The following is a 15,164-nucleotide window of genomic DNA, read 5'->3' on the forward strand; positions in this document are numbered from 1 at the left end:
GTGCGCGTGTGTGTGGTGCTTGTGTGTGCGTGTGTGTGTGTGAACTTATCAAATAAATTGGAGATTGAATATGAACCTGCAACTTAGCTTTTAACTACTCAACATATGAAAGCTTTAAACAATAAATTGGAAATTGAGAATATGAAGTTTTATGCAGAACTATATAAGAAACAACTCAATCTGCAATGATTGCCTGGATAAAAGCTTCTAGTACTTGCATGTTTGCCCGCCTATGCCATTTTTTGTAAATACTGAGCACGATTTGTTGTGAGTGCCTGCAATTTTCTATAAAATGAAGCCAACACTGAGCCTGCGAATCTCTGTAAGTGCCATTATTTGCTGAGCCTGTGTTGTTTTTTACTGAGCCCACTGTGTATTCTCAATGTTGTGTACTGAGAATGTGGGTGACTTTAGGTTTAAACTTTAGGACAAAAACATACTAAAACTGCGGGTGAAAGTTTAAAATATAAAAAAACATTAATAAAAAACAAAAGCTGCGTCAGCATCAGAGGAAAGTCAGTCCAAATTTGCCAATCAGAGAACTGCAATTCCCACTTGTTCGGATAAATCCAAATTCAGTAAAAGTCGCCTCCGATTCGACCAGGGTCCTACGTGACTTTTACAGCGAATTTTGCAGTTAAAATGTGAATTCAACACAAATTCGAACCAAATTTGAATGTCATGTGAATCAACTTTCAAATTTGGCAGTCCACTAGTGAATACAGTAACTTGGGTTATAATCAAGGCATTGGATGGTTAAATCTTTATGGCAGAGGTATTGACCATGCCCTAAGCAGTGACAAATTGGATAAGTGCTCTATTGCAAAAGCACTAAACTTGCCCTAAGGGGGAAACATGCACATAACTATTTGATGCTGAATTGAACAATGTATCATTTGGAAGCAAGTATGATTTAAGTTCCATCTAAAAGGTGCACATTACAAACTGGGGTTTCTTTGAGGAAGATTGAGATGTAGAACATTGGTGAGGCATGCTTGAGGACTATTAGGTTGGAATAACATAGAAGGAATTAGCTTGCACCAACAAAGAATCTACAAGGTTTTTGAGACTTTCAATTTCCATATATTGTGCAGAACACCAAATCATCAAACTACCACTTAATATAATTGCATCAAACATCTATTTCATGTTTGCATAGACGAAGGTGCACAATGGGTTACTATATCCTTAAGGATGTATATAAACCATAGTGAGACAATCAATAACGCAAAAGTGCACACAAAGTAAAAATCACATAAAATCTGGATAAGTTTATATGATCACCCTGTACATACAACACATCAATAGGTGGATCTAAACCCATAAATCCTACTTACAACCCTTACTGGATTCATCTGACCCGCAGTTAATTGAGGGGGAGCCCATAGCTATGTATTATGCAGCTTCAATTAAATACAATCATGTGAAATGATGAGAGATATATTCACTGCTCCATGAGTTCATGTAGCCAAAATTGAAAAAACCCGCCCAACATTTCCACTGGCTTAAGTGGATGGCCTTCCCTCCAACCATACGCCTTATCTTCACATTTGACTTTTACTGGATCTATTTTTTGAATTTCCAATGGGAGGTAATTCAGTAACCAGAAAATTTGAAGATAACAGCGGTAATGAGAAGAGAATAATCTGAGGGCAGGGAGAGGTACTGATTATTAAAATTCTAAATTAGATTGAAGTTAAAAGGACAGACTGAACCTTTATCCTGGAGAAGTACAGGAGAAGTATAGTGTTTGGGTTATGTGTGTTTCATGTCTCTGTTTTGTTACCCTTTCCATCAGAAAATTTTATTTCACTTCTATGAGACATATTTTGGAGTTTTGCATCTTTAACAGTTCATATTCCTGTTCTCATAACAGTTCTTTTTTCTCTATAGAATAATGAACTCAATACTTGGAAAAGAAATGTAGATAACTAAATCAATTCACAAGGAATTGAACATGCACCAAAAAATATTCATCCTAGGATTTGTTGGACAATATAAATAAGGAATTCAAGCTGACATGAAAATATTGAAAAATGACCAAGTAGATCCGGTAATTGATCTAAGCGTTTGTCAAGGGATAGATGTAAAGTCTTTAATGGTGCCGCTGACATGGCTCCTGGTGAAGATACAGTAGCGAGATAATGTCTAGACATCCAAACTATGAGCTTCAATAATAGGAAAGTTTTACATTAAGATTTTTTAAGCTGAAGAGATAGTGATCTAATTCTTTAATTTTTATTTCTGTTTCATATCCTACATTTTTTAATATCTTGTTGTAGTTGTTTGAGACAACTTTTAGTGTTTCAATTTTGCAGCTTTGGTGTTCTTGACTTATGGTGGTTCTACTTTTAGTTTTTACACTAAATTGATGATATTCACAAATTAAATTAAATTCAAAATAACAACAGCAGTTGAAAAGAGATCCAATGGACGTGCAGAGAACAATATTGGCAAAGACAGGAAAGGGTAAATGGATACGAATGAGAAGTACCAATGACATGGGAAATCAGTCAACATTGAGTAGGCTTGGCAAGATGTAAGAAAATTTGGAGTTGCTGAAGCAATATATGCCTTCAGTGTTGAGTAAGTTCAACCTGACATACAAAAATTTGAAAAGATCATTTAAAAGCTAAGTTACAGGATGTGCCTCCTGCAGTCTGGATGCAGCTGTGTAAATTCAACCCGACATACAAAAATTTGAAAAGATCATTTAAGAGATAAGTTGTGGTATGTGTCTCCTGCAGTCTGAATATGGGTGCGTCTGGATGCGGATGTGTCTGTGGATATGGCTTATTTGAAAATTTTTAAACTATCAATTGGAATTGAAAAAAAGAATGGCATTTGGCATTGATTAATGATGAAGTGTCATCCTATCAAATGAATTAGTTTTACAATTCTGTATATTTTGTTATTTTTTTGTATATATATGTTTTTATATTTCTTTACATACACGCACGCACGTACCCAAATGCATCCAAACCCCCAAACAAAATCCACACATCCACGTACCAGGTTCTCATACCCACATCCAAATTGTTAACTTAGTTACAAAGCCTTCAGTGTTACAGCTAAAAGTAAAATAAAATAGACGTTGTCTAAAATCTATATTATAAAATAGCAAGCTATTCTCTAACAAACTGAAGTTTGAATTTGAATACTTTGTTAAGCTAAAGTTATAAATCAGATGGTTGGGGCACATGGAGGGAAGCATTTGACGTTGGAGAACCAATAATGATCTGGTTCTCTGGACCTTGATTTTCAGTTTAATACTTTTGGTTTCCAAGAATTCTTTGTTTCAGCTTCATTCTTACTAGCCTTAATGTGCTTTTATTTTTTCTGATTAATAGGATGAAATTTACTAGATAAGAAAACTGATGATATTTTTGTATCCAAGAAGATATGAAGAACTAAAAGGCCAACAGCTTAAACAATTTCAGATAAGGTCCCAAAAAAACTATATATAGAAAGCAGTTTATGAAAGAGTGAAAATATGATACCTTGTAATGGCATAGGTGTAGAAAAGCTATCCTTATAGAAGCAAAGATACGGTTCCCTGAGTTTGTGGACTTTGTAGGAGGTGTAGTTCAAATATTGGCACTCTAAGTTTGCTACTTGGCTTAGGGATTCTATTTAGATGAAAGGTTGCTGTGCATTCTATGAGATTATTTCAAGAAGATGTAAAACTTGTTTAAACCTGTCATTTGAAATATCAGGTAAGAAGGATTTGAACTTTTGAAATATCCCATGGTTTACAAGCTCAAACTATAATTTCCCACTATCATGCAACTAGTTGCAAATTTTAGGTGAAAGCGGGCTAAACAGTCTAAGCTTGGAAAAATACATCTGCCTCCGCCACAATTACCAACAACTAGGACTAAGAGATTTTAATTTTCTACAATGCTCCCCGACTCTCATTATATTTGAAAAAATCAGAAGGTGTTAAGGAAAGCTCCAAAAGACACACTAATCAACATACTCACCTCAAGATGATTTGCATTAAAGTTCTATAATTCATCTTAAACATCTCTACCATTGCAGAATGCTGCCAAATACAACAGATTGAAAAAAAAAAAAATTCGGTGAAAAAATATATAAGTGATAAAAAAGGTTAACTAAGAACTTCTTGTTGGAATATATGTACACTTTGCAGAGGACGCTAAATATGGAAAATTACAAGCAATCAGCCATGGTCTTCAAACAGTTTTGATTGGTAAATAAGGAGAATGTCAAGATAAAATCATTTATGTTAAAATAAGTCTGACAAACTAGACGTGGATACTATTATAGAGAAGGTATTCCTCTTTCCAGTTCCCATATGTGGCTTTGTGCTACTATCAGTGGTTTAAAAGAAGAAATGCACAGAGGACAAAGATCATAACATCAAATTACAAAGAAAACATTAAATACAAGTTCTACTACACGGCTACACTGCTAAGGATTTCAAGTTTTTCTGTACTAGAGGTTAGACCTTACTACATTGCACTCAGGATGCCTTACCTCTTGTCTCTTTACCGCTCTTTCATTACTTTTGAAGCTAAAGGTTGTTCCTCCCGCATTAGGGCTTGGTTTTAGCTTGACAATACCAGGAGAAGAGCCGCACCTGAGGTATAGACAACTCATTTTTTTAATATCAACTCTGCCATAGAAGGGATTATATGCACATGGATCTTATGACTGCAATCATAAAATCATCTTTTGAACTTATAAACATAGCCATAACACCACCGCATTTGAATTTTCAAACTACTTTCGACTTGCGCAGAAAATAGATAAAGAAAAAGTCAAAAAGATTTTAAATGGGTATTACTCTGATATAGTTGAGCACCCTTGGTCTTTAGCCTGCTTCTCTTTACTACGATTGTTCAATACAGGAATTTTCGGTACCCTGAGAGACCTGTTCTTGATTCAAAACAGAATTTCACCAAAACTTCAGCTAATTTTCCTGAAACAAAGAAACCTAAATATATCTTGTGATTTTAAAGAAAGAGTATTTGATATTGGATTAATGCAATATGATTTTTTCACATGCAACAAATTGTTCATTTCATGAGTGTTAGCATAGGATTACCTTCCTTCTTCCAAACAACAGTCCTTTGTAACAGGTACTTTTGACACTTTAATAGAAGAGGCCTGAAGAAGCATGTTACTTATCATTAACAACACATAAAAAACATTTTACTGACACGTGAATATTTGAGTATTCTTAAATCTCAACTGTAAAGCTCTGTATTTCAAGGCCTTATACTTACTAATGTATATACAAACAAGTTCATACTGCACATATTATGTACAAGCATTCAATTAAATCACCCTCAGCTTTCAATTAATTTATGAATGTAGACGCTTATCACAGTTTCAAAATGAATGATTCAAAATTTAAAATCAATGCCAGAATCAGTAATAGCCTATGTTCCCCCGAGTTTCCGGTACGAGGACGGCAAGGGACGGCGGGACGGGTTTCCGGGACAGCAAATTTTTTTGGTGATTTTGGGGACCGGGGGGGACGGCAAACGGGGACGGCTATATATAAATAGGGAAATTTTAAAATATACATTGAAATTTGCAAATATACATGTCATTCATATGAAACTAAGCACAATGCATGTCATTTAAACACTATAAAACCATAACATATAACATTTGAATGCCATCTAGGAAATAATATCCAATTTCAGTACACAATTGTCAAAATGCATATCAATATCAGTGAACAATATCATAATGATAAACATGATAAATCTGAATATGCCTAAAGCTATACGCCAAAAGGCTAGAGGGCTGCCATAAAGTATTAAGTATCAATGTATCATAATCATGTTGATGTTCAACATAAAAAACATAACATAGAAAAATGAAGCAGACTGCTGCTCCTATTCTGCCTCTACCGGATTTGGAGGGGTGGGGCCCACCTCGGCGACCTAGTAAGGAACCTTAAAATTATTTTTTAATATTCACTTTTTAATTTTTTTGCATTTTAAAAAAAAAAAAAAAAAAATTTGGAGACTGCTGGCCATACCCAGTACGGTTGGGTGACGTCTAGGCGTCCCCTTTTCGTACCGGGGACGGCCTTTTTTTCCCAGCCGTCCCCAAGTTTCGGGGATGTCCCCTAGTAATTTGCCCTTTTTAGAGACGGCTAGGGGACGTCCCGTCCCCCCGTCCCTGAAATGCCGAGTTTTAGGCCGGGTACGCGTCCCCGGGGAACATAGGTAATAGCTAATAAAACAACAGTGAAAAGATTACATATTCATTTTATACCTCGGTTTTCCCATTTCTTGGAAAGTTTATTCTATTTTGAAGAACCTTTTCAGCTGTCTTTAAATTTTCATTATCCCTATTATTTTCAAATTTTGAAGCTCTTTTGTCTGTCGCAAGAGAAAATGGTCGAGGAACAGTAAAATTTGATTGTGATGCTCTCAAATTTGGCAGCTTATTCCCAGAATTAGTAGATCTATCTCCCTCTGGCTTATCTCCTCCACTCTTGTTACCATTCAACACAACAATGGTTTCTGTTTTTGGCAAGGTCTTCGGGATAGCCTTTCCTGAGGTTGAGGTTGTTGACCCAGGTGAAAGCCCAGTTTGCGACTTTCGAGGTGTGAAATTTCCTGAGGTCACTCGAGATGGAATCTGACTTCTTGAGATTTGAGATGCAGAATTTCCTGAGATATGCCCAGCCGCAATCTGGCTTTTTGACACCCGAGATGTTGAATTTCCGGTTGGCCTCAACCCAGATAAAACTTGGCTTTTTGATATCTGATGTGAATTTCTCACAACCTCCTTCATTGCAGAGTGTGGTTTATGATGCTTTGTTATCTTCGGCCCGCAAGAAGCAACAGACTCCTGAAAATCAGGTAATAAATAAACCATAAAGCTTTATACAAATGACACCTATATTCATGAATATAAGCAGAATTCATTAAGTAACGACCTGTGGACTTGCAGATGCATAGGCCTTACCTTAGGAGTAGACTCTTTTGACTGTTTTAGTTTCTTTGAAACTACATTAGCATGTATAGAAACTATCTTCTTCTCCTCAATTTCTTCCAAGACCCCAACACTTCTTTCTATTTCCTGGATATCATGTTCTTTTGGTTCAGAAATCCCTACTTCTGTTGCTCCACTTAGTAACAAAGGTTTGGGGTCAAATGTCATTTCATTCCCAGCTCCTTTAGAAGCAGCATTCTTCTCCTCAACTTCCTCTGAGATCCCATCTGTTCTTTCTATTTCTCCAAAATGATGTTTTACTGGTTTAGCTATTCCAGTTTCTGTCACTGCAGTCAGTATCACAACATCATTTTGGCTTTCAAACACAACTCTATCACTGTCTTCCTGTACTTGTGTCTCATTCTTCAAAGATAGATCCTCACCAAGCAATTCTTCATGCTGGAAGTCATCCAATAGTTGTGAGTGAACAAGCTGGTTTGCCTCTTCTCCAATTTCTTCATTAGCAATCACACTGTCATATGTTGCAATCATGCCAGAAGATGAACACATTCTGCCAGGAACATGCAATATATTATCACAGTCTACAAAGTTGCCATCACTTTCTTGTTTACAAGCATGTAAAACAGATTGTTCATGATTATAAGCAATTGAGGAGTCATCAAAATCAACAATGTTAGTAACAATAGCCTCCTCATCTGGCTGTTCAGAAGCCTGAAAATATGTAGAATTGTCATTACTGGGGTTTTCACTAATGATGCCATTTTCTTCAAGAGTTTGCAAACTAGTGACATCTTCATAAAAATGATGGTCGTGCCTTTCATTGGAGCTGTTAATTTTATCCTCACAATGAAAATCTGGCTGCTCATTCCCTTGCAATGCTTGATGAGATGCTTCCTGTGAAGCTTTTTGAGCAAGCTCCTCCTGTTCTTGCAAAGCCTTCTGGGCTGCAATTCTCTTGTAGTACGCTTCAAAGTATGCTTTCTTCTTGGCAACTGAGCCTGGTGCTGAGCATCTTTGCACCTCCTCTAGACATCTATTCTGTGAAAAGGATGACCATTTCTCCCATGCTAGTGACTCAACAGAAAATCTACCAAATGAGATTGAACCATGATCAAGCAGCTGGGAGGCAGGCTCTGTCTGTCATTGTCACATTAACTGAATCAGAACATTATTGGTGCTGCAGCGATCTAAATTACAACTGAAAAAATTATCACTATAAGTCGTAATGTGTGATTCAGAAATTCTCAATTAGACTGACAAATCAAATAATAGTAGCAGTATATAGTGTGGTGAAAATTTCTATTCATCTTATTGTCAATTACATGACAATACATTTCTCATTCTTAGACAGCACTAAGTCATTAGAATACAAAATAAAACAAATTATGATAATGCATTCCCAATTAATTTATGATGATAGGCATAAAGTTGTTGTGTTGTGTCCAAGTCAAAGACAAGCCTACCTGGATATCACTTTGATCAGAGAGATTCTCTGCAGATAGCTCACAATAAACTTGTCCCATATCAGTCACCATCTGCAAATTCACAAATGAACTTAATACAGCCATATGGTATAAAAAATAATTTCCACTACAAATAGATGTCTGCTCCTAACTCTGATTATTTAATGAAAAGATAAGATGAAACTATTTTAAGACACGAGATCAATATAATGATTCTCTTGTCAGAATCTCTCACAGACAAGACACAAACACATTCTGGACAAAAGACACAAAGACATTCTATTTCACCGTCCTTATTAAAGAAAGAAGATTAACAAGATCACAAAAAGATAATTCTTCAGATTTTTCCTCTTAACTATCATCTTTTTATTTGACGATCCTTCTTTAAACTGCAAGTGTGCGAGACCAATATGGTCAGGCTTAGACATGAAGACTGACATGTTACCCAGATTTGTAATTTTGAATTCTAAACATTGAGATGAATGCAAGAGCAAAAGCACTCATCCTTGACTTATTATTTTAGTACTATTTTAACTTTATCCTTCTGTGTGATATTACTCTTGAATGTCCCTAGTTGTTGAAAGTCCAAGGAGCTAATCTCCAAAAAAGCAATTTTCTTCATTCTATTCATCATATGATAAGAAATAAGAATTGCCTACTAAACAACAGAACACTATAACAAATAACCTGAATAAGATACTGAATTTAATTTGGGCAAGGCTAACTCCCAATTTTACAAAAAAGAAGTGGGGCCAAATTATCTAGCAATACTGGAGTGTACTCAATAAATATACAACATTTATATCTGGCAGAATGGTTTCTGATTCAGGGAGCTTCACAATTTGCTGCGACCTTTTAGTTAACCAAGATAACCAATCAATTAGTTTTGCTTATTATTATACTTCAGATTCTACTGTCAGTGCAGCACAGTTGATCGCAATCCTAGCCAAATTCACTCTCTGTTGAGTTAGAAAGATAACGATAATGAACTTGAAATATATATGTGTAGATATAATGCAATCATTTTAATAACTGTGATGACACTCATTGTACTAACTGTGATGATATTTCACTTTCATATCTAATTGAAATTACATGTAATCTTCTCAAAATTTTAAAATCATGTGAGATTTAATAATCTCTTACAGTGCAATCAAATTTTTCTTATTAATTTATCAAGATTGCATATTCCATGATAAATTATATTACTGAAGAGTAATCTATGGCAAATTACTCACCTCAGTACAGTGTCTACAAATTACAATTGAAAATTGAAGAAAAGTTTAGGAAGACCAGAATCTAGATTAGTTACCATGATATCTTTATAATTTATCTAGTTTATTATAGATTAGGATGATGTCCCTCCGGAATCTGTTGATAACTGTTGGGCAAATGTGCAACTGTTAAAGACGAATTCATATTTTTATTAACTCTATTAAAGGATGTTTGTGAGAAGAACATTTTTTTTAAATTTGTGAATTGCAGACTTCTTAACTATTGCAGGGGCTTACTTTCAGTTTAGACATTGCAACCCAGGAACACCTAATTCACCAAATTCAACCAGGACTTTTACCCAGCATTATTTCTCACAGTACACCGAGCCAAGCATTAGATGCAGTATTTTACTTAATATCACACACTTTCGTTTTTTTCAGGAAGTGGAGAATGGAGCTTTCCTATGTGATACGAAACAGTTCATTCCATTTGGACATGAGTTGACCATTATAGCTGTAATGCAAGCATGCCAATTTTATGTTTATAGTGGTCCTCACAGATATCTACTTATGATATGACTATTGCCCAGCTACCTGAAAATCTGTTCAAGACCAAGCCACTAAATCTACCGACTACTAAGACGTAACTGTGATACACAAATTAGCTGTTTATTAGGTTCATTCAAATTAAAAGAAACAGCCAACAAAACTCCACCATCTCTAATATCATGAGCTTTCATTGGTTGGCTATATTACATTGGTCCGGTAAATTCCTATGATTAAATAATCAATAATGTCGCATGTTGAAAATCCACCTATTTCATCAAATACTACAAATTTTCCGAACTGAAAAAAACTCGGTGCAAATTAACTGCCTCTATATCTCAAATATATGCATATTTTCAGTATAAGCATGCTTGCTTATAATATAGTACTGTGTAGATGGCTCCTACTACAACATTTGGTGTGTGGAAGATCTGATGTAATCCAAAGATTAAAAAAGGCAAGGAAGATATCCAAAACTCTAAAAATTGCAGGGCTAATTGATTGACAGGAAGTTTTATACGAAAAAAGGCGTTGGTAATATGTCTCATTGTCTGAACAATATTAAAAAATGTGTGATTTTGAAATAGTTTCTAAAAATGCCCTATCAGACTTTCCAATTTTTTCTCAATTAAGAGATGCTTTTTAGATTTTTCTACATCAGAGGATGTTTTCAAAGATAATATCCAAACTCCAACTCAAAAATCACAGGGCTGAATCGATCAACAGGAAATTTTATACAAAGAGGAAGGTGCTGGAAATTTGTTTCATCTCTAAGCGATTCAAAAAAAAATGTGAATTTGAAATAATTTCTAAAAATGCACTCACGGACTCCCTGAATTTTTTTCAATCAAGAGATCTAAATCAAAGGGTATTTCTATAATTTACAAAAGATGTTTTTATATTGCTTTCAATTACAGACGGCCAAATGCTAAAGGGAAAGAGAGACAAAATCTGCAGACTTGTCAATAAAACTTTGGGGATTACTGAAAAAAAGGGGGAAAAAAGGAAAAGTTGGCCTTTTACAGGATGTATTTTGTAGCCATGAATATAAGAATGATTTCCGAAAAATGGTTACTAATAAATAGTATATTTTGAAAAATATTTTTCTTCGATATGAACTCATAATTCCCGTACATGATCTTATCAAAAGGTTTGGGACCAAAGACTAAAAATGACTCCGTATTTTCCTCGGCAGCATAGGCTGAGAAAAAATTGTCATCCGACCTGCATGGAATCGTCATTTTACCTATCTGGCCTTTACATATAATCCTACAACAATCTTTACTTGATTCTATGTAGCAATATTCAAGTAGGTTACACTGACCTTAGGCGTCAATACTCGAGAAGGTTAGCTTTCCGTTGTTCCTTACCTTAACCTAATGCACCAAAACCCCACCAGCACCCAAGCCTCGAGAGGCTAGCCACATTGCAGAATAATGTCCCTTCAATATACATAAATCTACGGCAAACGGTGCACATCTAGAACTACAGATTCACTTGCAGCCGGCATCGTAAGCTATCGACATATCAAAAGAAACCGTCAGGATCTGTTGTTTTGGAGTCAGAAACACTTCTAAGCGGCGAAAGTCATTTTGCAAACGTCTCTCAAAGACTATGCATGATGCTCAAACATTCAAATTGACCCTACGACTGGCTGTCACCTTACAAAGTAAATGGCATGACCCTTAAAAAGCTGCGACGGCGAGCTTGGAATAAGAAAACATTCACTAGAAACATGCCTCAATCAAGAAACATGCCTCAATCAAGGAACGAAGTGAACTAGAAGGCACAGAATTTAACCAATAGCTTACCTAAAGCTTTAAATGCTTCACTTTCCTGGTAAAGATCAGATTCCATTCGCAACTTCTTGATAAAAGAAAAACTCGTAATTCAAAACGAGGTAGCAAAAACAGGAAGATGTGGAGGAAATTCATTACAACGAAAAATATACATTTGAACTGTGAACTGTGAACAGATCAGATTCATTTGTAATTTCAATGATAGTAATGTTGTTCAAGGCGTGTTAAGCACATCAAAATGTAGTGAAAACTTTAAAGATCAGAGAAAAGCTTATATTTAAACTGTAAACTATGAACTGTGACCATTTTCATGGAGAGTGAGATGTTTCAAAATATAAACATCCAAGAAACAACTCCGAAAAAAGATCCGATACAGAAAAGGAAAAAGAAAAGAAAAGAAAAGTGTTGATGAAAGATACATTTCGTACCTGAGGTCTCGAGCTCAAGCCTCGCCGAGGCCAAAAACTGAAGGCGATCTATAGAAATGGCTGCTAAGATTACACAGTGATTTGGCTTCCGTTGTAGATTATAACGAAGCGTAAGATTATAACAAAGCGTTTAATCGGCCTCTGCTTTTTCTAGTTTTTGTCTCTTCTATCTATCTGACACCGTACAGAAGGCGGAGGGAAATGCACGTCGCTTTTCAAGGAAATCAAATGCGGCCGTTCCGTCAATTCACGTCAAAAATTTCCTTCTCTCTTTTTCTTTCTTTTAACGTTCTCTCGGCGCTTCACATTACCGCCAGCACATGCTGAGTACACGTGTCAGTTATTTGTGGTGACGGTGTTCTTGTACACGTCAGATCAAATGGGTGTAGAGTCACGCTTTGCTGAGCTGTACATAATTTTGACTTATCACCATATTTCCACTGTTTTTCCAAAATAATTTGTCCTTTGCATGGTACGCATGTGAGTGGCGAATTATTATTTCATGAATTTTGAAAAGGACATAATTTTCCTAAGTCATGCACAGTGGAAATATAAGACGGGAATTATTATTATTAAATGAGGCGTTAATTTCTGAAACGTTCAAAAATAAAAGTATAATAATGTAAAGCTGTCAATTTTTCAGAGTTCTTTCTACTTTTAAATTCTGTCATTTTCTTTAAAATCTAGTTTTAAATTTAATGGCTTGTTGAAATTGACGCTTAATTCTAGGTTGTTTATTTGAAAAAGAAAATAGAAAGTTAGTTCCTTGATTTCAAACTTTGATGGGTTTTATATTAGTATTTATATTTTTAATTAATATTAATATTTGGATAGTGATGTTATTTAATATTATTATTGTTTTTTAAATGATATTATAATCTTTTCATTATGCTCATAGTCATTTTTTTTAATCAAGAATAGTTTTTTTTGTCTTACAAGGAGAGATTGATATGTGGATAGTCATTTATTTAATATAATCGTTTGAAAAAAAATGATATTTTAATCCTTTCATTGATGGTCATAGTAATTTTTGGTCTGCATAATAGCTTTTTCTTACGAGTAGACTATGATGATGATGATATGTGTTTTTTATGCATAATAGTAATCTTGTTCACATGGTTATCACAACAATGTTTGTTTTACATCTTGTTTTCATTTCTACCTCAGAAATTTAAAATGTTTACTATTTTATTGAGTTTTTTTAATATTTTATTATTACCGCTTTTGAATTTTATAATAATTTTTTGTTATAAATTACTATTTTTTGGGTTTTTTTTATTAAACATAAATAATTATGTCTATGGCAAATTATTCAAAGTTTATGAATGTTGAAATTGATATTGTATTTTTTCAATTATTGAAATAGATAATTTATTATTTTATATATACATAATTTCAGGAAAATTGTAATTGGATCATAACTTCATCCATGATATTAAGATTAAGACATTTATATTTTATTTGTAAACTAATATTTTTTTTAAAAAATTATATAGATATACCAGTTAATTACTTTCATGTATCTATATATCTTAATTTTGTTATTTTCATCTTCCTTAACCATTCTTATTAAAATAGATTTGTGTCAATGAGCCCTTGCTCTACTAGTGAAGTTGAATGGCTCACAAAGAGCCCACCAAGGAATCAAGGATCAAGTCTTGCTAAGCGCAAGGCTCTCACACCATAAGGGATGAGGTCAGGATCGTGCCCCAAGTGATTTTGATAGTGTGGATGTCCCTTGGTCTTTGGCTCTAAGTCGAAGAGGTTTCAAGCATGAGATTACCCATATCAGGTTCCTAAATCATTTTAGTGGTGGCCTTGGTTAGTAGCTCGCGCCTCACTAGGTTGCCTTGCAGGTCTAAACCCTCCATCAAAAAAAAATTTAATATAAAAAATTGTGAAATTTATGTATATGCTACTTGATATTTTTGGTAGGGGAAATAGACTTTGAGTATTGTCATGTAAACAAGTGAAGTAAGGACTAGCATTCTACACACATGTCACATATGTAAGATATCGAAAGAGTGAGAAATCAAACATTAAAGTCAATAACACAAGAACCAAGTCAAATGACATTAACATGCAATTCAATTCATATTTAAACATTTCCAATGAAAAAATTACTACTAAATCATTTAGAAGTAATTCAATCAGCTTGTCGAATGAACATAATCAAGCATAATGATATCATGAAACATAATAAGAGATGAGGTGTTAACCATCTTGTCAAAACACCACTAGTACATCAATAAAAGGTGAAAATAGTTTAATTACATTAAAGAGATGTCGACCTACTCATCAACTTCAAGTACATCATCATTATAAATCAAGTACAACTACAAATTACATCAAGTGATACAACAAACTATAGAGTTTGAATCATGAATATGTGAGATAGAAATATTGTGTCAGACATTGTCTCCTTCAGCCATTAGACATATATCCATCTATTGTGCTCAAGATGAGAATGTGGTTTAGGTGCTTTTACCACCCAACTACATAGTGGTCAGCTCCCACGATGCTCAACATGTCACATTGAGCATGTGTCAACCTTACCTAAGAAGCCTGGTAACTCAAAACAAGTGGATTATATGGATTCAATGCAACTGTGTGGCTAGTATAAATTACATATGACTATGTGGACTAAACATTAATGTTGTAGGAAGTTGGTACATAAATTGAAATATACATAGATAAATGTACACATAAAGCTTTGGCCAAATAAATTTTAACCAGTTTGTACTAGAAGGTAGGTCCATACATAAAAGA

At 34.5% G+C, this 15,164-nt stretch overlaps 1 protein-coding gene across 1 annotated transcript in view; it reads right to left on the reverse strand.

Moving 5' to 3' along the window:
* LOC149568372 (uncharacterized) overlaps positions 1 to 12,648 on the reverse strand; it is a 31,472-nt gene extending 18,824 nt beyond the window's left edge. The window contains exons 1-7 of the mRNA XM_089821315.1: positions 12,396 to 12,648; positions 8,409 to 8,480; positions 6,958 to 8,082; positions 6,259 to 6,840; positions 5,072 to 5,133; positions 4,811 to 4,897; positions 4,501 to 4,603 (exon numbers count right to left, since the gene is read on the reverse strand). Coding sequence (XP_089677441.1) covers positions 4,501 to 4,603; positions 4,811 to 4,897; positions 5,072 to 5,133; positions 6,259 to 6,840; positions 6,958 to 8,082; positions 8,409 to 8,480 — 2,031 coding nt within the window. The 5' untranslated portion in view covers positions 12,396 to 12,648. The remainder of the gene's footprint in view (positions 1 to 4,500; positions 4,604 to 4,810; positions 4,898 to 5,071; positions 5,134 to 6,258; positions 6,841 to 6,957; positions 8,083 to 8,408; positions 8,481 to 12,395) is intronic.
* Between the last annotated feature and the right edge of the window lie 2,516 nt (positions 12,649 to 15,164).

This window comes from Cupressus sempervirens, chromosome 3 (assembly GCF_028749045.1).
Source record: "Cupressus sempervirens isolate cs-2001-9-10 chromosome 3, ASM2874904v1, whole genome shotgun sequence".
Lineage (NCBI taxonomy): Eukaryota > Viridiplantae > Streptophyta > Pinopsida > Cupressales > Cupressaceae > Cupressus > Cupressus sempervirens.